At 37.1% G+C, this 23007-nt stretch overlaps 1 protein-coding gene and 1 pseudogene across 5 annotated transcripts in view; one reads left to right on the plus strand and one right to left on the minus strand.

Moving 5' to 3' along the window:
* Positions 1–23007, minus strand: part of SLMAP (sarcolemma associated protein) — a 164189-nt gene that overhangs the window by 55329 nt on the left and 85853 nt on the right. For 2 of the 4 annotated variants that reach the window (XM_081105954.1, XM_081105953.1), the window contains exons 1-3: positions 5786–5845; positions 3134–3274; positions 1926–2063 (exon numbers count right to left, since the gene is read on the minus strand). In XM_081105954.1, coding sequence (XP_080962080.1) covers positions 1926–2063; positions 3134–3274; positions 5786–5815 — 309 coding nt within the window. In that variant the 5' untranslated portion in view covers positions 5816–5845. Of the gene's footprint in view, positions 1–1925; positions 2064–3133; positions 3275–5785; positions 5846–6139; positions 6212–6459; positions 6556–10459; positions 10523–12208; positions 12246–16787; positions 16861–23007 lie in introns of those variants that run through there. The other 2 variants (XM_081105952.1, XM_081105955.1) reach the window with 2 other exon arrangements.
* LOC308529705 (methylosome subunit pICln-like) lies at positions 33–756 on the plus strand (annotated as a pseudogene). The gene has a single exon. The product of its transcript is annotated as a methylosome subunit pICln-like (transcript).

Genomic DNA, 23007 nt, shown 5'->3' on the forward strand with positions numbered 1-23007 from the left:
TCTTGGTCTGCATCTTGGTCCTCACTACCGCAATGAGCTTCCTCAAAAGTCTCCCGCCACCCGGTCGGCTGAGGGGCTCTGGCAGCAGCAGCCCGATACCGAGGCGGTGCTGAATGGGAAGGGCCTGGGCACCGGCACTCTTTACATCACTGAGAGCTGCCTGTCTTGGTTAGATGGCTCTGGATTGGAATTCTCACTGGAATACCCCACCATTAGTTGGCATGCAGTGTCTAGGAACCTAAATGCCTATCCATGAGAGCATTTATATGTTAAACTACAGTAAATTTGGTGAATGCCAAATTTGAAGAAGAATCAAAAGAATCTGTTACTGATGAAGAAGAGGAAGGCAGTGATGATGATGTTGAACCTATTGCTGAATTTAGATTTGCGCCTAGTGATAAATCAGCATTGGAGGCAATGTTCACTGCAATGTATGAATGCCAAGCTTTGCACCCAGGTCCTGAGGATGAAGATTCAGATGATTATGATGGAGAAGAATATGATGTGGAAGCACATGAACAAGGGCAGGGGGACATGCCTACATTTTACACCTATGAAGAAGGATTATTCCACTTGACGGCCGAAGGCCAGGCTACACTGGAGAGATTCGAAGGAATGCTTTCTCAGTCTGTGAGCAGCCAGTATAACATGGCTGGAGTCCAGACAGAAGATTCAATAAGAGATTATGAAGATGGGATGGTAGATACTACACCCACAGTTGCTGGACAGTTTGAGGATGCAGTGGTTGATCACTGAAAATGATTTTATGTTGCTTTGGGATTCTGCTCATAACTGTAGGAGAGAACCTGGTGCCTTTTCCTCTGTGGAGTGGGTGTTGATGAAAATATTTTCCCTTCTCCAAAACTTCCTGAACCAGTTCTTTCTTGAGACAGACTGTATGAGACAACAAGTTGTCACCAGCAGAAGAAACTATGACCTTTATAAACCAAGGTGAATTTACTTAACCAAGAGGGTATTTGTACTTTATCTTTTATCCCCAAACTTTCTGTGTTTAGGTACCTTTTGAGTAGGCCTATAATTCCTGCCTTCAGTGTATGTATCTTCCATAATCTAGCAGGGGTATGGGGTGAAAATGCACGGGCACTTAGGTGTTGGTAGACGGGATGGAAAAGAGGCTGAATCTAAGATAGACTCCTTTAGGGCCTAAGGACACCCTTGCCCTTAAAAAGAAAGACAAAGATCTCAGATGAATCTGGCCTCTGCTCGTTCTCCACCGGGGTAAGAATCTTTTTACTATTGGGACCCAGATTAATTCATTCAGGCATCTCTAGGGAGCCTTTCTGGAAACATCCCAGCCACACATACTAACACAAGTCTTTCTTCTGACTAGCTTTTGCTCCTTTCACCATGTTTCACCAGTCTGTTCTATTATAGCTTCTTAGGTTATATCCTTTCATTTGTAGCCTCTTCATTCAGTTTCTGTAGCAGAACACATGAAATTGGGATGAAGTCCTCAAAGTACTCCACATGATAATTGTTTTGTCTTTGTAATAAATAGCTTAACAAATAAATCTAGGTTTTCTATGTTATTGTACTCTCATTCTTGACTAAAACCATTAATGGGAAATGTGTGTTTTTTTAAAAAAATAATGTTGGCAAAAATGAAAAAAAAAGATAAGCAGATTCAAAAATTTTTTGAAAGTCTGAGTACCTTGGGTTTTGCTGTCTATTGTGAAGTACTGACTATTTATTTCCATTAAGAGAAACTATGTCAACTTTTATAGACTTTCAATTATCTATGGCAATGGGGTTTGGGCTAAATATAAGCACCTTATTTTTACTATAAATTTCAACAATTACCAAATTTTACATCAGCAACTGTTCCGCAATACCTAAATTCGTAAGCTATCCAGTGTGTTAGGGCCAATTAACTTAATATACTTTCAGGTTGAGTAAACACATACCTTCAGTTTATCAGATAAATCTTTAATCTCATTAACTGCTCCATTATATTTATTGGCTAATTCTCTTAATTCTTCCTGAGTCCGTTCATTCATTTCCTTCAGGTGGGTACATTCATCTTCAGTATTACTCAGACTTCGCTGCAATTCAAGTTTACAGGCAATTGATTTAGGATTAATCCACATTCTAAAGTCCATTTATAAAAAGTGTAACTCTGTTCTAAATCAACATCTGCCCTGAACTTCATGTAAATAACAAGGATTTCAATTTACTCCAGATGCATGTTAAAACAGAAAATACAACTAAGAATTAAAAACACACACAACAAAACAGGGACAGGGAGGAGAGAATGCTACCTTTATATAATTACACTTTTAAAAGACCACTGAGTAGGACGTTTATTTAGTCTTGAAAAAATTTTAAGCCTCTCAATTTCTAAAAGCAAGTTCAATAATATGCAGCAATCAATTTAATAAGAAAGTTATAAAACAGCTAGCAACTTTCTTTCCTTGCATGTCAAGTTAATGACATGACAGTGAATCAGTCACTATGGGATAGAGCTATTATGGAAACTATCCCTATATGGAGGTATGTATACTATTTAGTTTACAATGGGCATTTTAACCAAATCCAGTAACAGGTAACTTCTGTGGTAATTTTACATTGGTTCAAAGGAATGACCTTTGAACCTTTAAGATCATTTTAAAGCAATGAATATCACATTTGTTTAAAAGACTTAAGAAGGACCTTAGAGATAATTTCTTCTTTGAATCTTTAAAGTTAAGACAGCTAGTTTTCCTCTCTGGAGGATGGGTAAAGTAAAAACATTTGGTGTAAATTCTCTGCTTTATACTGATTACCCTCAACTGGAAGAAAAGCAAACTAAGGTGACAGGAGATAATTCCCTGGCACATATCCTGGTCCATTGTGTGCAAGATGAATCCTAAGCAGAGTGCAAATAGTAAGATGCCTTGGTCAGGCTTTTATTTCCTCAATCACTAACTAGGGACCATAAGCAGAACTCACATAGTTTTATTGGTTATGTTGAGAATTCCTGACAATGAGAACAGCTCGCTGCTCCCTCCCACCTGATGGACAGGAAATATTTGCTAGCTAAATAACACTATCCAAGTTTCCTGAAATATTAGCCATTTTATGCTAAAATTTAAAAATCATATTTTACTATTTAATATTTATTAAATTGAAATACCTCAACTTCTGAAAGTTTTCTAACCACTTCAATTTTCTCCTGCAGAACCCGCCTCAGAGACTCTTTGGCTGTCATCTCATAGTTGTGTTTATCCTCTTGTAATGCTATGAGTTCTTTCCGTAAACTATCTTCTGTTTGATTCTAGGATTAAAAGATATTTATAATTATAGCCAAGTTATTTTTTGAAAGTATTTACCATTTGAAAAAATAACAAATTATGATGCTCTTCGAATTCTATATGAAGATACAGTAAAACCTTGATATAACGAACTAATTTGGGTGAGGGGGTGTTGTTAAAGTCTAAAGTCTGTAATATAATAAAGGTTTCCTGAATATATTATGTTAAAAATTTGACAAATTTGCCCAACTGGCGTGGCTCAGTGGCTGAGCATCAACCTAGGAACTAGGTTATGGTTCGATTCCCAATCAGGGTGCATGTCTGGGTTGCGGGCTCGATCCCCAGTATGGGGGTGCAGTAGGCAGCCAATCAATGATTCTCTCTCATCAATGATGTTTCTATAGCTCTCTTTCCCTCTTCCCTTCCTCTCTGAAATCAATTAAAAATATTTTTTAAAAATTAACAAATTAGTTTACATGTTTTATTTATGTAGACATGTTTGTGTAATTAAAATTAAGTATGTATGAAAAGTTTAATTTCACAGAAAAGTTTTTTATGCGTTACTGTAATTTTAAATTTATAATAAATAGGTCTAATAAACATGCGCATTCACCAATCACCATGAGTAAACAAATACACATGGCTGGGGCGTGGCCTAGCCAGTAGGAGTTAAAGCTGCTGCAAAGCCCAGCCAGTGTGGCTCAGTGGTTAATCGTCAACCCATGAACCAGGAGGTCATGGTTTGATTCCTTATCAGGGCACATGCATGGGTTACAGAATCAATCCCCAGTAGGGGGCGAGGAGTGCAGGAGGCAACCAATCAATGATTCTCTCTCATCACTAATGTTTCTATCCCTGTCTCCCTTTCCCTTCCTCTCTCTGAAATCAATAAAAAACAAACAAAAAAAAGAACAAAGAAACTGCTGTAGAAAGTCAGGCCCCAAGAAAACAGAACCAATTACCGCAAGCAAGGCAAAGTGATCACATGCTAAAATTGTTTACAAGTGGTGACTTTTGGGTTTAAATATGTAGGCCAGAATTGCAGATATGTGATACTTATTTATGTCGGTGAAATTATTACAGTGTTTTCTCCAATGGACGGCCTATTTGCTAAAATTTGTTAAAAATCATAGTGAATTAATAACAAAATAAAACACACACATTAATTTAATTATAAGCAAATCTTGGTTAAAAACATTTTAAAATTAACAGGATGTTAATTTTCACCTATGACATATGGACCAGAAATTCTGTCCATTAAATCTGAAATTCATTAAATCAAGGTCCAAAAAATCAAGGGTTTACTATACCTTCAAACACAGATGGTGTTGGCTCTGTAATTAAATGAGGTTGTATTTAAAAGGTGCATTAGTGCTCTAGCCAGGTAACTCATTTGTTAAGAGTGTTGTTCTGATTCGCCAAGACTGCAGCTTTGATCTCCAGTCAAGTCACATACAAGAATCAACCAATGAATGCATAAATAAGTGGAACAACAAATCAATGTCTCTCTCTCTCTCTCCCTTCTTTCTCTCTAAAATCAATAAAATCAATCAATCAATAAAAGGTTTCATTAGTAAATTATCCTTCACAAATATATTCATACTTCCAACAGAAAAAAAAAATCAAAGACAATTAAGAATTTCTCTCAACTATACAAAATGAATTATCTCTGCTATTTTTCATATTCTCTGTAAGCCACAATATTTACATTTGTGGACAAAAATAATCTATCACCTTCAAAGGGCCCATGCATTTTAAAACAATGGTTATTAAACCAAAAGGAGTAAGACCACCACAGGGAAAAGCTGATCCGAAGTCTGAGGCAGGAAATGTATAAGATGAGCCTGGAATGTCTTGTCTGATGAGCCTGGAATGTCTTGTCTGATATGAAAGCAGGAAGCTATCAGACAGAGTCTGCTAGGGTTCTATCCAAAGGACTCAGGTGCCAACATGAACTTCTCATGGATCAATGATGGGGTAATTGTGCATCAATAAGAAAAACAAACACTATAGGACGAAATACACCAAACGTATTAAATCTAAGGGGAGAAAACAGTTCATGATCATTCTTTGGTGGATGAGAAGGAACCAATTCGTTATTTTGAAATCTAGTAATAAAGGGAGAAACCCATTTACCCTGCTTTTTCCTAAAGAAAGTGTACTTCAGGCGAACCAAGTAAATGAAGGGATGATAAAATTACATCACTATTTTTACAACCCTGAATAAAACAACAGATGTAGGCAAGGATCATCAATGACTGCTAATATCCCCAAAAGAAAGACAACTAGACATATGATATCTCTTGGTAAAAGTACACAATACCACTCATGAAGTGAATTGGCAAAATAAAAACACACACACATAAAAAAAAAACCGAAGCTAAGTCAAATCAAATCTCTAGATCAAACTACCAATTTATGTTATGGGATGGGGAGTTAGAATGTTTTTGTTTGTTTTAATATATTTTTATTAATTTCAGAGAGAAAGAGAGAAACACTGGGGATCGAGCCTGCAACCCGGCTTGTGCCCTCACCGGAATCGAACCTGTGACTTTCTGGTTCATAGGTCGACGCTCAACCACTGAGTCACACTGGCTGGGCTAGAAGAATGTTTAAATAACAATCCAGAATGAGAGGAATCATAGAGGACAAATGACCCAGATTCTCCAACAAATATCAACTGTGAAAAAAGATAAAGAGTTGTACATGGGTATTCACTATACAATTCTTTCTACATACATGTATGTTTGAAATTTCCCATAATGACAAAGGATTTAAAAGAACAGTGAAAATGTATAATTGTTTTTAGCATGTACTTAAAATGACAAAAAATTGAAGCTACATAAAAAGTACATATTTTTCTTTATGTACTTGATATTAATACTTACTTTGGAGCATGCCTGTAATTGGTTTCCCATAACTTCTAACCGTGATAAGAGTCTATCTTCATCTATTAAAGCCTGTTGAAGAAAAATCAAATACAAATAAAATCCCAGAGCAATTAAAAAAATAACATATCAAAAAGACTGCCACTGCCCAAAAAAGAAAATCATAAAACTGACCAATATCCAGTGTAAAATGCTAAGTTTTCATTATTTGTTCATTAGAAAAAAAACTTTGTTTTTGCTTGCTACAAAATTTTAGTTTTATCAACATCTAAGGGACATTAAACTTAAATGCTTCTTGTAAATAAAGGCAACTGGAATACCTGCCAACTGGTATCGGAAGCCTCTTGGGTGATGGCTAGTAGCCGCTGAAGCGTGGCTAACTTCTGTTCCAACATCTGTTCCCGATGTAAGGCCTCCTAATATTACAAAGCACAAGAGATTCTAATAAACTCACCTTGATTCCTTTGAAGAGTAATTAATTTTTAGCACATTCTGAAAATACTCTCATATTACATTCCACTTTGTATCTTACTTTCAAACATGATAAGTCTACTTTGTAAAATATACATATACAGGTCACATCATTTTAGCCTCATTTATTTGGCTGCAAGTACTACCGTTAGGTGTGCTCTAACAGCAACTTCCGTTTTAACAGAACACAAGTCACCTTGGTTTTTTTTTTAACTCATAATTCACAAGAGTTAAAAAATACACACACAGAAACAAAAACCCACAGTAGAAGAATCCAACAAATTTTTTAAAAATATATTTTATTGATTTTTTACAGAGAGGAAGGGAGAGGGATAGAGAGTTAGAAACATCGATGAGGGAGAAACATCGATCAGCTGCCTCCTGCACACACCCTACTGGGGATGTGCCCACAACTAAAGTACATGCCCTTGACCGGAATCGAACCTGGGACCCTTGAGTCCGCAGGCCGACGCTCTATCCACTGAGCCAAACCGATTAGGGCTCCAACAAATGTTTTAACCTCAAATTTTATAAATATCAATCAATCCGCTCTGGCCAGTGTGGCTCAGTTGGTTGGTCATCATCTAGGGCACCAAAAGGTTGCCAGTTCAATACTAGGTCAGGGCTTGATCCCCAATAGGGGGTGTGCAGGAGGCAGCCGATCAATGTTTCCCTCTCCCATTGATATTCCTCTCTCTTTCTAAAAATCAACAAAAATATCTTTTTAAATTAATCAATTCAATCTTCTCAATATCATAAGCTAATCAAACTTATGGCAAACTAAGTCAAAACAATCTTGTCAAATACTTCTTTTTTAAAAAAAAAATGCTTGTATGGATTTTGAGAGAGAGGAAAGGAAAAGGAGATAGAAACATCAATGAGAAACAGCGCTTGGTTGCCTCCTGCACGCCCCCTACTGGGCATCAAGCCTGCAACCTGGGCATACACCCTGATGGGGAACTGAACCAGCAAATTCTTGGTGCGTGGGACTACAATCAACCAACTAAGCCACACAGGCTGGGAGCAAATACATCTTAATGGGTTAGCTGCATGGGTATGACAGCTAAAACAAAAGTATCTTTTAATTTTTCCTGTTTAAAATGTTATATATATATACATTATTTAAAAAAATACATAATAGAAATTACTTCACTCCCAAAGCCTACTGCATTTGCAGGTGTCTTGATTATCTCTGTGACTGTATACGACTTAGCAATTAAATATGCCAAAAATAAGTTAAGAATCCAAGTACTTGTTGAATTAAGTATTAAGGAGTCAAGGAGTTATATAACTACTTGGCAGCTGCAAAGAAACGTTTTTACAGAGAAAGACATTGGCAAGTAAAGCCTTATCTCTAGGTCACTTGTTAATATTTGATAGCTATTAAGAGGGTCTCCTTCATGGAAGTCAAGGTGGAAATGCTCACACAGTTGTGGCTTTGGCATATCTTTAAACTTCATTTCTTCTATTTCTGTTATTACCTAAAGAAGAACACTTACCACCCTAATACCTCTGAGCCACCTCAACAAAGAAGCATATGCTTCAAATACAATACTTGAGGTTTAAAGCATGCACTTATTGCTCTCCACATCCTTGATAAATAATGGTTAGGAAAAATCTGGTCTAATTGGAATTAGAGTACTGGTTTTTATTATAACTCTAAGAGTATAAATTAAAGAATCTAATAAAAGCCATCCTGCCCAGAACACACATTAAAACACAGCTAACACTTATAAGAGACTAGTTGCCAAGTTTATTTTAAACTTCTAAAACATTCCTAATATTTAGGAAGTACACTCGAGCTGCAAATTTTACTTAAAAACAAAACCACCAAACAACCACTACTTCCACTACATCAGCGGTTCTCAACCTGTGGGTCGCGACCCTTTGGGGGTCGAACGACCCTTTCACAGGGGTCACCTAAGACCATCGGAAAACACATATATAATCACATATTGTTTTTGTGATTAATCACTATGCTTTAATTATGTTCAATTTGTAACAATGAAATTGGGGGTCACCACATGAGGAACTGTATTAAAGGGTCGCGGCATTAGGAAGGTTGAGAACCACTGCACTAGATGGTGTAATCACACTTTTTTTTTTTTTTTACTCAATCTGACTTAAAACTTCATAACTCCACGAACCAAGTCCTAACATAAATCTAATACTTTCAGGAATAGGCTTTTGGTTCTAAGGGATGAATTGCATCTATTCTAGTTTTTATTCAAAAGGTTTACAACTTACATTAGAACTTTACCAATTCAAAAATATGTATACAGAAAAGTCAGTGCAGTATAATTTTCTCTCAGCAAATTAATAAAAGACCATTGAAAGATTACTCCTACTATGAGTATTTAAAAAACTGGTAAGAAAGTTAGAGTACTTGAGTGATTGGATTCACCATCCATGATGACTAGTAACAAAAGTGTATAGCCTTGGGAAATCATTTTACCTATACAAGCCCCAGATTTCTCATATGAAAAATGACGTTTGGACTAAATTAATCTCAAAGTTTACTTCCATCTCTCTATATGAGCGATCTAGGTCAATTATTGTACTTTCTTACTATATGGTAAACAACTACTAACATTTATGGAATATATTCCATGTGCCAGGCACTGTTTTAAGTGCTTTAGATATATTAATTCATTTACTCTTCACAATCCTGCAAGATAAGTGCTATTACTATACCCATATCACAGGTGCGGAAAATGGGGCACAAAAGAATTAAACAACTTTTCCAACAGGTCAGGAGGTAAAGCCACAGATCAAGTCCAGGGAATTCTGGCTAGAGTCTACGCTCTTAAATACTCGACTAAACTCCAAGTGTGTAAAGCTGCTTTTCTATGCACCATTACATGATCCCCAGTGGAAGATAAGATCTGATTAATACATTGATAATTTTATTTTCAAAGATGTGTACATTCTTAACTGAGGTAGGACTGTTCTAATTGATTCCTATAAAAGAATGTAGGGACCCATGATCACTGGTTTAGTTCTATCGTTTTAAACAAAAGGCAACTGAAGACTTGCAACATAATGACTCACCCAAGGTCACAGAACTCCTTGAGTAGCTGAACCAAGATAAAAACCTCAATCTCTAAATTCTGGATCCAGGGTTTTCCTTAACCATGTTCCCTCACCAGAATAAGAAGAATCATAACCCAGCCCAAATCTACGAAAACCAGGAAGAAACTAATATTTGTTTCCTTTTTAGAGATTTGTATGGCTCTTTAAGTATGGTATTAACTTCCTTTGCAAGTATCTGCCCTATGAAGAAACTTTTTCATAGAGCCAGCAGCACAGCACAGTCGTTAAGAGCAGAGACTCTGAGATTTGACTATGTGCATTCAAATTCCAACTCTAACACATACTAGGTGTGTAATGTCCCTCAGTTACTCCATCCATAAAAATGGGAATAAAATACATACCTTATAGGATTGCTGTGAGGATTAAGTGAATTAATTAGGTGAAGTGTGGCATGTAATAAGTACTATATAATTATTTGCTCTTAATATCATATTAAGCAACCATCTCTCCAGGTTTACTTTTATTTAAAAGTCATCTATAGGTAAAGAACTTTTTCTGACACATCCTCATATCTGAAGAAAAAACTTCTCTTGCAAACAGAACCTTATCTTCTCTAGACTTAACAATCCTCTTTTTTTATCCTTTCTTCTTAAGACCTATTTGTAATCCATTTTTTTTTTTACTATGAAAAGGTATTTATTTAGTATTTATATCTAACCAATATTTCTTTAGCCTATATTTGTGAACTAACAAAATCAAACCTAAGTTGTTTAATTTTACTTTTAAAGACTAAGAATTCTTAAGCTTTATTTTTACCTGTAGATACTGAGAAAGCTGGAATAGTTCCTGAGAGTACATACTTGGAGTGTTAGCAGCAACCTAGAAACAAAATGATAGTATCAACAGTCATACAAAATATTTATAAAAGACTTTAAAGCCAAACCAAGTCCCAAAAATGCCCATTCACGAAATAATGCAAAATAATTTTTTTCAAATTAACCAGTTCCTTTAGTTTTCAAAATATTTCTGCCCTATGTCTAGAATTTATAAGTAGTATTTATCATGCTGGCCAGTTTGAGATTTATAAGAAGGATGACAGAACAAGTCTTTCTCATGAAAATATTCCTTATAAACCAAATCACAAACTTATAGCTACAGAGCCTTTTCTTAATACAGAAATAATACAACCTAAATCAATAGATCTATCTACATTTCCCTCCCCTTTCAAATTTATATTTAAATAGTTCTTTAATATGTCAATAAGTCACAATTCATTTAGAAGTAGCCATCTTCAAAATGGTATTTGTATGTGAGGGTACAGGGAGAAGAAAGACATGAAATGTAACACTGACTCCAATGGCCATAGGCAACGAAAATAGTTTTGTCTTTTTCCCCCCCTTTAAACTACAGGTCGGTTTTAAGAAGAAAAAGATGGGAAATTATGGTGTTTAAACATTACAAGTAACAGTCAAATGCTTAGAACTCAAGAGTATAAGAACAAATACCTGCCATAATGGGTTTCTTCCAAGTGTGGAATATAAAACCATAGCATTATTCCAAACAACAACAAACAAAAGACGGGCACTAATAGGTTGCTGAGACATTTACCCACACTCTCAACACTACCAAGCCTCATATCTTAATTTATTCATGATCACACCATTACCAAGTTATTCATGATCACTAGTAGAGTCATTCTTGATTAGGCTCATATTTATTAATATGCTAGCAAGAAGACAGAAAGGCGGCATTATTTTTTAAAGTTAGTCCTAAATCAGCAAGGCCATCATTTACTTCTGAAATAATTCTTGGTATTCCTGAAGTTGGTGACTAACCACTTTTACTACTAAAAAAGGAATCTAACAGAGCACTTTTGCTTCAAACAGGCTTTCATTCTTTATCCAAATGGAAGAAAAAAATGTAAAATGTTTTCCCCAATAGTTTAGTTCCTGCACTAAGAAAACTCACTATACATTAATGTCAAAAGATACAAAAGATGCTTGGGGGTTTTTTCCTTCACTATTTAGCAATGATATCTACAGTTTAATACACCATTATTTCTGAACAAAAGAAAAAATATTTTCTAACAAGTAATTATTGCAAAATTTCTGACCAAATCAGGCTAAAACTGATCAATCTGCAAGGACAATAAAAGAGGAATTTCTATAAGCCCATATTTCTGTGTTATTTCTATGTGTAGATATATGTAGAGTGAAGTCTCTGTGCAGAAAGCTTTAATAAATACTTCGAGACAGAACTGTATTCCAAAATAAAGAGTAGTAACAAACACTTTTTACTTTTGGCTAGGCACAAAACAAGTACTTCTAGTCTACATAGCCATTTACTTGAGATAACAAAGGCTTTTTCCTAAGAAACATCCAGTATAAATTCTCCAGATATTGAAGATCAGAAGACTACAGCAACCATATATCTATATGCATTCTATAGGCTTTGTTACAAAAGAGAAATAAGTTTCTAAGTAAAGCATATTAAAAACAAACAGAAACATTTTTCAAAGCAATAGAGTTGAGTTAGTTTGTAAAAAAACAATCATTGGCAACTTACTTTGTCAACAGGACTTGGTAATGGAGCATGGATGACACTGAAAAGTAAAAATTAGAATTTTTATCTAATTTCCGGACAACAGAGGAAACAGAATATGACAGAACCAGAATATCTTAAACCCTAAAGTAGACATATAATTGCCTTTACATGATTAAAAGAACGTGAATTATTTTTAATCCTTCATAGAAAATAAGATAATAAATATACAAACCTTTCATACAAAATATATTTCTAAACACAAATTCAAAATCCACAATGTATTAAATACTCTTTAAGAATCCTCTACTTAATAAGAGCTATGGTGAATTCCTTGGTCATAAGAACTTCTATATGAAAAAGAAGCACTCCTTAAATTATCCATTTCCAATTTCTATATGAAAAAGAAGCACTCCAAATTATCCATTTTGGAACATGTAAATTAAGTTCTTTTAAAATTAAATATTCCTATACAGAAATTCTTTAAAAACATAGTTCTATTGAAAAGAAAGCTATACTTTGGAAGCCTGTTTGAGTACAGAACAACTTTAGCTAATCAAAAGAGTAGTCCTAGTCTTCTCCACAGCCGCCTCACACGACTAACAACTGAAAGCTTAGATGTAGGTATGAAACTAAACTCAGTATATCCTCTTAAAGATAAACAGTAAACAGATAGTATTAACTGGTACTAATTGTCTTTTGGCCTTATAAAGTTACTACTGACAGAGAGGCAGTGAAGTATGACAGTTAAGCATGCAGGCTCAGAAGTTACACTGACTGGGTCCTGTTCTACTTACCAGCTGTGTAATCTTGGGTTTCAGCTTTCTCATCCATACAAAGGGAATAATCATAAAACCAACCCCATGGGTTATTGTGAATACTGAATGTGCTAGTATAAATAAAGAGTTTAAAACAGTACCTAGGGCACTATAGCACTTGATCACTACTACCACTCCCATCAGAACACTGCAGCGTAAGGAAGCCAGGGTTCCTATCTTACAATGTCCTGTAAGATGATGTATGTGGGCTGGAGTTGAGCAGAGGGAGCAAAGAGCAAGGATGCCATCCATGTCCCCTACCAGTTTCTAATGGCACCATATCCTAGAGGTCACTCTGGTGAGAGTCAGCTTGAAGGCTGACTGGGTAAAACCCCTAGATTCAATTGGTTAATCATATGTAAGCCCCTGAGAAACTGATCTTTCAGGACTTAAAAATAGAAATGACAATTCTGATCCCATTGTAGTAAGTGCAAACATCCTAAAAAACTGTTTCAATTAATCATGAATATTCTAAAGTGCTGAACGAAAAGGAACGTTAAGTACCAGCACCTCTCTCCCTTCTGAGCACCTTTGATAGACGTCCTGTACAGACTCTCACTGAGACCTTATAATCCTTTACTCTCCTTGTTTGATTCCCATCTGTGTTCCCCAGGACTGTGACCAATTCATCTCTCTATCCCCAGAATCTATCAGAAGACCCTAACAAAGCTGGTGCCTAATGAAGATCTAAAAAATTATGTACAACTCCAGTTTTCTTAGTGACTCAAGTACAAATTATTTGTTCTCGTGAAAATCTTAAAAAGCTAAAAATCAAAACATTTTATAAGTGATATATATTTGTACTGTACCAAAACTATCTTGGATATGGATATATTCTATTTGAATTATGGAAAACGTTCATATGCAACAAGAAAGGTAGAAAAGGAAAATTGTTATTTAGTGTTAGGGTGGTGGGGTTTGTTTCTTATCATTTAAAAATTATTTGTAAAGCCCTGTCCAGGCAGCTCAGTTGGTTTGAGCGTCTTCATGAGATACCCCAAGTTTTTGGGTTTGATATCTGGTCAGAGCATATACAAGAATCAATGAATGTATAAATAAGTGGAACAACAAATTTCTCTCTCTCTTTCTTCCTCCCTCCTTCCCTCCCTCTCTCAAATAAATCAATAAAAATTATTTGTACAATATAATAAAAATCAAGGAGGAAAAAGAATAAACTTTTTCAGAACTACTGAAGACTTTAGAAGCATTCAATGCTATGTATACAATGTCCCTTCAACTCTAAGTATTTTTGCATACTTAAAAGCATCTCGATTGTTAAAAATATTAAATTACAATAAAAGAAACAACATGTGCTTATTATATACCAGGTATTACTCTCTTTTAAGTACGCAATCTTGTTTAATCCTCCTCATAAAATTCCTGCTAAATAGGTTATTATCTCCATTTTCTTTTTTTTTTCTAATCAATCTTAGAGGAAGGGAGGAAGATAGAAAAACATCAACATTAGAGAAAACCATTGATCAGTTGCTTCCCACACACATGAGCCCCAACTGGAGATTGAATCCCCAATCTGGGTATGTGCCCTGATCCAGAACCGAACCCATCTTTTGGTGTACTGGACCACGCTCCAACCAACTGAGCCACACAGGCCAGGGCTATGTTCATTTTCAAATGAGAAAAGGAAGGCCTGATCAAGTCACAGAACAGGCCTTGAACTGGACCATCCTCCTTTAAAGACCATTCTGACCTTCTTCCAGCTCTAGAGACATGCCTGTTCAAAATTCATCTCATCCATAAAGTAAGCCAGATTATTTACAATGAAATTGACAGTAAATTTTAAGTGATGCTAATATTTAACCACATAATAAAATCAAACAATGAGAAGGAAATTGGGCAAAGATGAAAAGTTTTGGGGAAACAAGAGGGATAGTGACACAATTCTCTGAAATAAATTTTGAAAAAATTCACATGTCCTACTGGGTGAAACCTAGAACACAGATGACCCTTTATGTAATTGCTCAAAATTTTTGACTAAAGGAGAGGAAAATCTCATTATCAAATACAAACATCAAGGTCTTTAAGAAGCCATACTTCATTAGTTGATTAACAGTTACTCTTCTTTTTAAAATCTTAACTCATAAAAGCTGAGTCACAATCAAGTTCCCAAAGTTAATTTTATTTTTAATAATTAAACTATCATTAAAAATAGGAAACATTAATGTCTTAAATTTATAATGTCTTTAATTTTATTATTAAACTTATAGTGTCATTTAAAAATTCTTATTTAATTTTATTTTTTTATTGAAGAAGGGGGGAGAGGGAGGGAGGGAGGAAGGAAAGGAGGGAGGGAGGGAAGGACAATGATATGAGAGAGAAACAACATCAACTGGCACCTCCCTGCCCACGTCCCAAATGAGGATGGAACCTGCAATCTGGGCATGTGACCTGATGAACCCACCATCCTCTGGTACACAGTACATTGCTCTAATCAACTGAGCCACACTGGCAGGGCTAAATTTATAATGTCTTAAAATTTCTGCTTTGCTTCAGATATCCTTGAAGCTAAAAAAAAAAAAACTTGGTAGCTTCTAACTGAAGAGTAATATATCATTCTAATGAATGAACAGACTATCACAGTAATAGGAAGTTTTCTCTCTGCTTTCTTTTTCTTTTTCTTTTTATAAGATTGGCATACCCTCTTTTTAAAAAATCTTTATTGTTGAAAGTATTATATATGTCCTTTTTTTTCTCCCATTGATCCCTTATAACCTACGCCCGCCCCTCACCCCAGGCCTCCACCACCCTATGGTCTGTGCCCATGGGTTATGCATTCTGCTTTCTTTTTCCATATCTCTTTCCTACTGACTACTCTATACTTTGCCTTACACGTTGGTTCTCTCAACCTCCCACCCTTAGATCTTTTTCTCTGCTTTTGAAAAGCAGAAAATATTATATTAGATATAGAAACAAACTTCTAGCATATTCAAGGTTTTCCCCCAAAATAAAAAATGCTGAATTTTAGATTATTTAGCTTCCTCCAACACCTCATAATGATAATCTGTGAAAAGTACAAGTCAAAATGTACTTATGTTTACATATTAACATTTAGATGTTGACTAATTATTTTTCTTTTAGATTTGTCCTTCTCTAAATGATCTCTAAAAAAGTCCTGTTCGTGTGGCTCAGTGGTTGAGCATCAACCTATGAACAGGAGGTCAAGGTTCGATTTCCAGTCAGAGAGCATGCCCAGGTTGTGGGCTCGATCCCCAGTGTGGGGTGTACAGAAGGCAGCTGATTCTCTCTCATCATTGGTGTTTCTATCTCACTTTCCTCTCCCTTCCTCTCTGATATCAATTTAAAAAAAAATTACAGCACTGAAAAATCTCTCCAAAAAAGCCCACCAAAATGTACTACTACCTATATCAACATCCTTAAGGTTCTATAAGATTGTGACACCGGCACTAACCTCAGAGGCAATCATAGTCTAAGAAGCCCTACATTATAATGCAGGTCAAAATGAATGTAGCTATCACTCACCAATAACTTATATATCCTAAGTATTTTAGAAAACAACTAATTTATTCATCAAAATATAAACTGTATAATTAAATTTGGAAGCATAAATGTAACCTGTGCTTCCATTATTGCCTACTTAGAATTACAACTAATATTAAAAACAAAGTGAAGTGCATTAGTCCAAAAGTAATATATGAATTTTCTAACATTGTTAGAATAATCCTAAAGTATTAATGGTACACCATCATCTATAATATTATTAACCAAGGTAATTAAAACAAAATTTTATAGCACTGAATTATACTCACTCTGAGCGGAGTCGGGCTTCCATGCCATCTGGTAGAAAAAGTTTTATTGTGGAAACAATACACCCATGGGTAACTGGTTAAAACAAACAAATAAGATGGATAAAATAATTGTTTAGAAATATGAATCTTCATACCTCTTATATGTAAACTAGGGGCCTGGTGCACGAAATTCGTGCACTGGGTGTGGGGGGCCGGGGGGAGAGAGTGTCCCTCAGCCCAGCCTGCCCCCTCTCACATACTGGGAGCCCTCAGGCGTTGACCCCCATCTCCCCCCGATCACTGGCTCTGGCCCCCGCCCAGGCCTGAGGCCACTGGCCCAGGAATCATGCCTGGGCAGGGGACCCCCATCTCCCTCTGATCGCTTGCTCCACCCCCCGCCCAAGCCTGACGCCTCTGACCCAGGCTTCAGGCCTGGGCAAGGGGACCATCATATCCCCCCAATCCCCGGCTCCGCCCCCCACCCAGGCCTGATGCCTCGGCCAGAGGAGTTGACCCTCATCACCCTCCGATCACCAATCACCGGATGGGCCCCTTGACCAGGCCTGAGGCCTCCGGCAGAGGTGTCAGGCCTGGGCAGGGGACCCCCAGCTCCCCGCGGTTGCAGGCTCCGCCCCTGCCCAGGCCTAACGCCTCTGGCCGAGGCATCCGGCCCGGGCAGCGGGGACCTGCAGTGGCAGCGGGGGGCACCGCCATCGTGGGCTTCGCTTTAGGCCCAGGCAAGGGACCCCTAGCTCCCGGGACTGCCAGCTTCGACCGTGCCCAGCTCCCATCGCTGGCTCCACCCCTACTTCCTGCTATCACTGGCCAGGGTGGCAAAAGTGCCTGATTCTCCGATCATGGCTGGGGGGCAGGGCAAAGGCGGCCCCAAGGCCGCCTTTGCCCTGCCCCCCAGCTCTTAGCTCCCCCCTGGGTTTCCGATCACTGTCAGTGGCAGGGGGCTTCTTCCTGCTTTCCCTTTCGCCTCCCTGCATTGTGCCTACATATGCAAATTAGCCGCCATCTTGTTGGCAGTTAACTGCCAATCTTAGTTGGCAGTTAACTGCCAATCTTAGTTGGCAGTTAATTTGCATATAGCCCTGATTAGCCAATGAAAAAGGTATCGCCGTACACCAATTACCATTTTCCTCTTTTATTAGTGTAGATATATATTTTATTCTTATATGTAATAACTTTTTGGGGAAAAAATAAACCTGATGGTTTAATGACAATATTCATTCTCCTAGAGAAACTTGTACCTACCCATAACAAATCACAAATACAGGTAGAATTCTGTTTAGAAAAGTCTCCTAACCTCCTATGCTATAACAAGTCAATAAAAGGTAAACTTAATATATGGAAGTACAATTAAGGGGTGGGGAGGGAGGAATGCACTGTCTTCCCTATTTGCCAGCATCGAACCTAAGTCCAACTATTCCCCAGATTAAAATTTAGCCCTTATTCCTAATTCTCCTGTCCCCAACCTATTACTCCTATCCACACCTCATAAAACTCTACAGTTCAGTATAATACAGCTTGAAATGTGCCATTCATTTCACCATGAGTGAGAAAACTAAGTCCTCAGACAAATGAAACTGCTGCTACAACTCTCTGCTATGAAGTACCAGAGCTATTTGCTAGACTTCAAGTATGATGTTTCCAGTTCAGTATTTATAATTTTGGTTTTATTTTCTTGTGGTTGTTTCTTCCCCCAAACATCTTTATATAGCTTTACACCAGTCATTATGTAGACAACTCCCTTTTTGCTTTTCAAGAAATTTTTTGTTTTTAATTTCTCTTGAGGATATGATTTTCATTGATTCTAGAAGGAGAGGGAGAGAGAAAATGGGGGTGGGGGAGAGAAAGAGAGGAACACTGATGTGAGAGAAATATTGATTGGTTTCCTCCCCTATGTGTCCCAACTGGGGATTGAACCTGCAACCTGGGTATGTGCCCTAATCAGGAATCAAACCTGTTACACTTCAGTGCTCTAACCAACTAAGCCACACCAGCCAGGGCTATAGACAACTTCTTCCTCCTTTTCCTTCTGAAGATTTCAAGAGACAAAAGCCCCCAAAGTAGCACTGTACAGAGAGCTTCTCTCTCTTCTTTTTTTGTTGTTATTAATCCTTGCCCAAGGATTTTTTCCCCATTAATTTTTAAAGAGTGTGGAAGGGAGGGAAGAAGGTTTTAGGGGAGTGGGTGTAGAGAGAGTGGGAGGGGGGGGAGATTCACGTGAGAAAGACACATCAACTGGTTGCCTTCCACACGCGTACTGACCGGGACCAGGGATCAGGATCAAACCCACAACCCTTTGGTGCATGAGCCGAAGTTCTAACCACTGAACACACTGGCCAGGGCAAGGAAGCTTCTCTTTGTGTGTGGGTTTCATAGAAAGTAAAATTTGGGGGCTGGTTTAAAAGTTGACAGTTTTTTTTATTTCTCTATTCTTCATATATTACCTCTTCCCGGGTTCAAAGAGTTAATTTATTTAGTTTACCAAACTCTGATTAAAAGTGAATGCAGGGTGATGAAAATATACTATATCATGTTTAGAGGAGTAGTGGTTATGTGACTCGATACATTGTCAAAACTCACTGAATTGTATATACAATATAAAACTGATGTAAATAAACTATATCTCAATAAAACTGATTTTTAAAGAATAGAGCTAATGTACTTACAGGAGGGTAACTTATTAAGTGATAAGTCCTACAAATCATCAATAAGGTATTATAAACATGAAGTAATGATTACTCTGACATCTGGAAATACACATTAAATTTAAGTAATTTAGCAACTTTACTCAATATTAATTTTCATTACTTATTTATTATATGAAAAGTTCTAGCACATATTAAGAACCATCTATGGACAGTCTTTTAAATTCTCTGCCTAATATAGCAATTATGGCCATGAACTACTGAGCTCCTTCCCCTCCCTTCCTCCCTCCCTTCCTTCCTTCCTTCCTTTTCTTCTTTCCTTCTGGCCTCTTCCTCCACCCTGCTACCATAAATACCCTAGATGAGAACAAATCTACTTGCATCTCCAAGCACCTTACTTTTCACAACCCCATGCCTTTTTTAAAAATATATATTTTATTGATTTTTTACAGAGAGGGAGAGGGATAGAGAGTTAGAAACATCAATGAGAGAGAAACATCGATCAGCTGCCTCCTGCACACTCTCTACAGGGGATGTGCCCGCAACCAAGGTACATGCCCTTGACCGGAATCGAACCTGGGATCCTTGAGTCCACAGGCCAATGCTCTATCCACTGAGCCAAATCGGTTAGGGCAACCCTACGCCTTTTCACAAGTTGTCCTATCAGTGATGTCCTTTATCCCCTGACATGCATGACTAAATGCTACTTATCCTCCAGACTCAGACTTTTCTAGTTCCTTCACCAAAGCTCAGAATCTAAGTTGGGTCCCCAAAGCCTCCTAAATCTATTTATTATAACACCAAGCATACTGCATTTTTAATATTTATCATTTACACAACGGCTGTCTCAACAATTAGATTCAACTCTTTGAGGGCAACAAGGATTGGTTGCTTCTGGTACAAAGCAGGCATTTAGTAAATGTTTATTGAATACATCAAAGAACATGTCTGGTTAATATTTTACAGCTTCCATTACTCAGGGGTAAAGTTGCCTGCCTCTCACTTTGAGAATGGCAGGGTTCATCTCTATTTGCAAGAAATACCTAATTCCCACCTTTCCCTGGCTAAAGATAGGGAAGGGATGAATTTATTCCAGCTCTAGGGCTCCTTCAGAAATTTACTACAAACAGGCTACAATAAATACGGGAGCACAATACAAGAAGATCCAGCAAGACTGACACTTTACCAATATATTTAAATTAATAAGAAAATTGTTTATAAAAAAAGTAGGTGTAGTGAGTTACAGTGCTAAGATGACAAACTATATTGTTCAGATATGTCACCCGGAAGTCCAGCAACTGGACTGGTGGTGTACAAACTGTGAGATGAACCAAGGGTTAACACTTACTGGGCAATATAGGTTGCCGCACCACTGAAGGCAGTTAAAGACCACGGTCTGACTACACTAACACTGTAGCCAACACTGCCTTTGAAAAGGTTCTAGATGCAGAGAAATGTCAGTTACCTCCTTAATAATATGCAAAAGCAATCTGATGAAAATGTTTTGTTCTAAAACTTGTATTAATCAACTCTATATAGCAGCATTTCTCAAAATGGAGTGCTAGTTGGTGGGGTTAGAGGAGCTTAGAAAATATTTGGTTAAAAGAAGTTGAAAGAGTTTTTAATCTTTTAAATCACAGCCTTTCTCAGAGCTTAATGTACATCATGATGCATTTTCAAAACCTATGTAACCATTGAGCGCATCCCTGCTCCCTTTTTAGGAACACATAAAGGAACTATGTGATTATGGTTATACCATATACACACACACACACACACACACACACACACACTGGTATAACCATAATCACTTAATCATACACACACACACACATATATATATATGACATATATCATATTTTGAAGAAAATATGGGGTGGGGCAAAAGTAATGAGTATGTGAAACACAGTTTATTTTTGTATTTTTATTGATTAATTATTGTATTATTTTCCATATGAACAACTGTAAATCCACTTTTGCCCACCTTGTACTTTGGAAAATGCTGCTGTACAGTATTTTATTAAGTACTTTTAAAACAAACTATGCTCTCCAAATTCACTCGGAAGCATTATTACTGTATTTAAAAGATTCAAAGATAAAACTGATTGTAAAACACACAATTTAAACGTTTCTCAGGCCTGGTCAGTGTGGCTCAGTGGTTGAGTGTCAACCTATAAACCAGGAGGTCAAGGTTCAATTCCCCGTCAGGGCACATGCCCAGGTTGCAGGGCACATCCTCAGTAGGGGGCATGCAGAAGGTAGCTGATCAATGATTCTCTCTCATCATTGATGTTTCTATCTCTCTCTCCCTTCCTCTCTGAAATCAATAAAAAAATTTTTTTAAAAAGTAAAAGTTTCTCAGAAATTCTCTCTCTCTTCTTGAGCTGGGGCATCCATCACTTACTGCACTTGTACATCAGAGCACCTGGTTCACAGGCTTTTAGACTCTGGGACTTCTATCATTACCACTTGCTCTCCTGGTTCCCGGGCCTTTGGACTAAGGCTGAATTGAGCCATTGGCTTTCCTGGTTCTCCAGCTTGCAGACAACAGATTGTGTGACTTCTCACCCTGCACAGCCATCTTCTTTCTCCTCTACCTGGCCATGAAAAGCGTTCTTCAGAACACAGTAAAAACTCTTTATTTACTTGACATCTGAAAGTAACTTCAAAAAGTAACTAATGCATGAATACCATGTACTAGGTACAATGATGAGAAGTAAAAAACAAAAAAACAACAACAAAAAAAAACCTGCCCTGGCATCTAGGAACTGCTCTAATATTTATAGCTGCTAGGCCATGTTATTCTCCTGGGGGACATAAGTAATCTTACTAATATCAGACAAGATCATTCTGAGACTATGAAGCAAAACAAGACCACTTCATAACTTCATCTAAGCACTGACAAAAACAAGATCACTGTGCAAAATAGCAAATACTCCTCTCTCCTGGTTAATATGAGTTCCTGCTACTTCTTTACCAATTATAGCCTTAAGCCTTAGCTCTACTTTGCCTTCTCTAAAGATACACTTTACTGAAATGTCCAATCATAGAATCCTACCCCCCTTTCTTTTTTTAAAAAAATATATTTTTATTTATTTCAGAGAGGAAGAAAGAAGGGGGGAAGGATAGAAACATCAATGATGAGAGCGAATCACTAGTCAGATGCCTCTTGCATTGGGGATCGAGCCCGCAAGACGAGCATGTGCCCTGATAGGGAATCAAACTGTGACCTCCTAATTTATAGGTCGATGCTCAATTATTGAGCCACCCCAGCTACGCCCACTCCCCTTTCAAACTCCTGCTTTCTTGGATCCTCCCCAAATCATCCAACCAAAGCCCTAATCCTATATTAGATCTTTTCTAACACTTCTTAGTGTGACACCCCTGGTTACTCAAATTATTTGTTCTCTTTTTTTCTATAATGAGTAATAAATCCAGCTTGCTCAAATTTAAAAAAAAAAAAAAGTTCTTGGGCAGGGTAAGAATTCCATAGGTACACTGCCATATTAAATATATATTTACCCTTATAAGCTTCCCCCAAATTTCAGAAATGTTAAAACATGAAAAACAGGTGCGTCTGA

The sequence above is a fragment of the Myotis nattereri genome (genome assembly GCF_964212035.1).
Source record: "Myotis nattereri genome assembly, chromosome: 14".
Classification (NCBI taxonomy): Eukaryota; Metazoa; Chordata; class Mammalia; order Chiroptera; family Vespertilionidae; genus Myotis; species Myotis nattereri.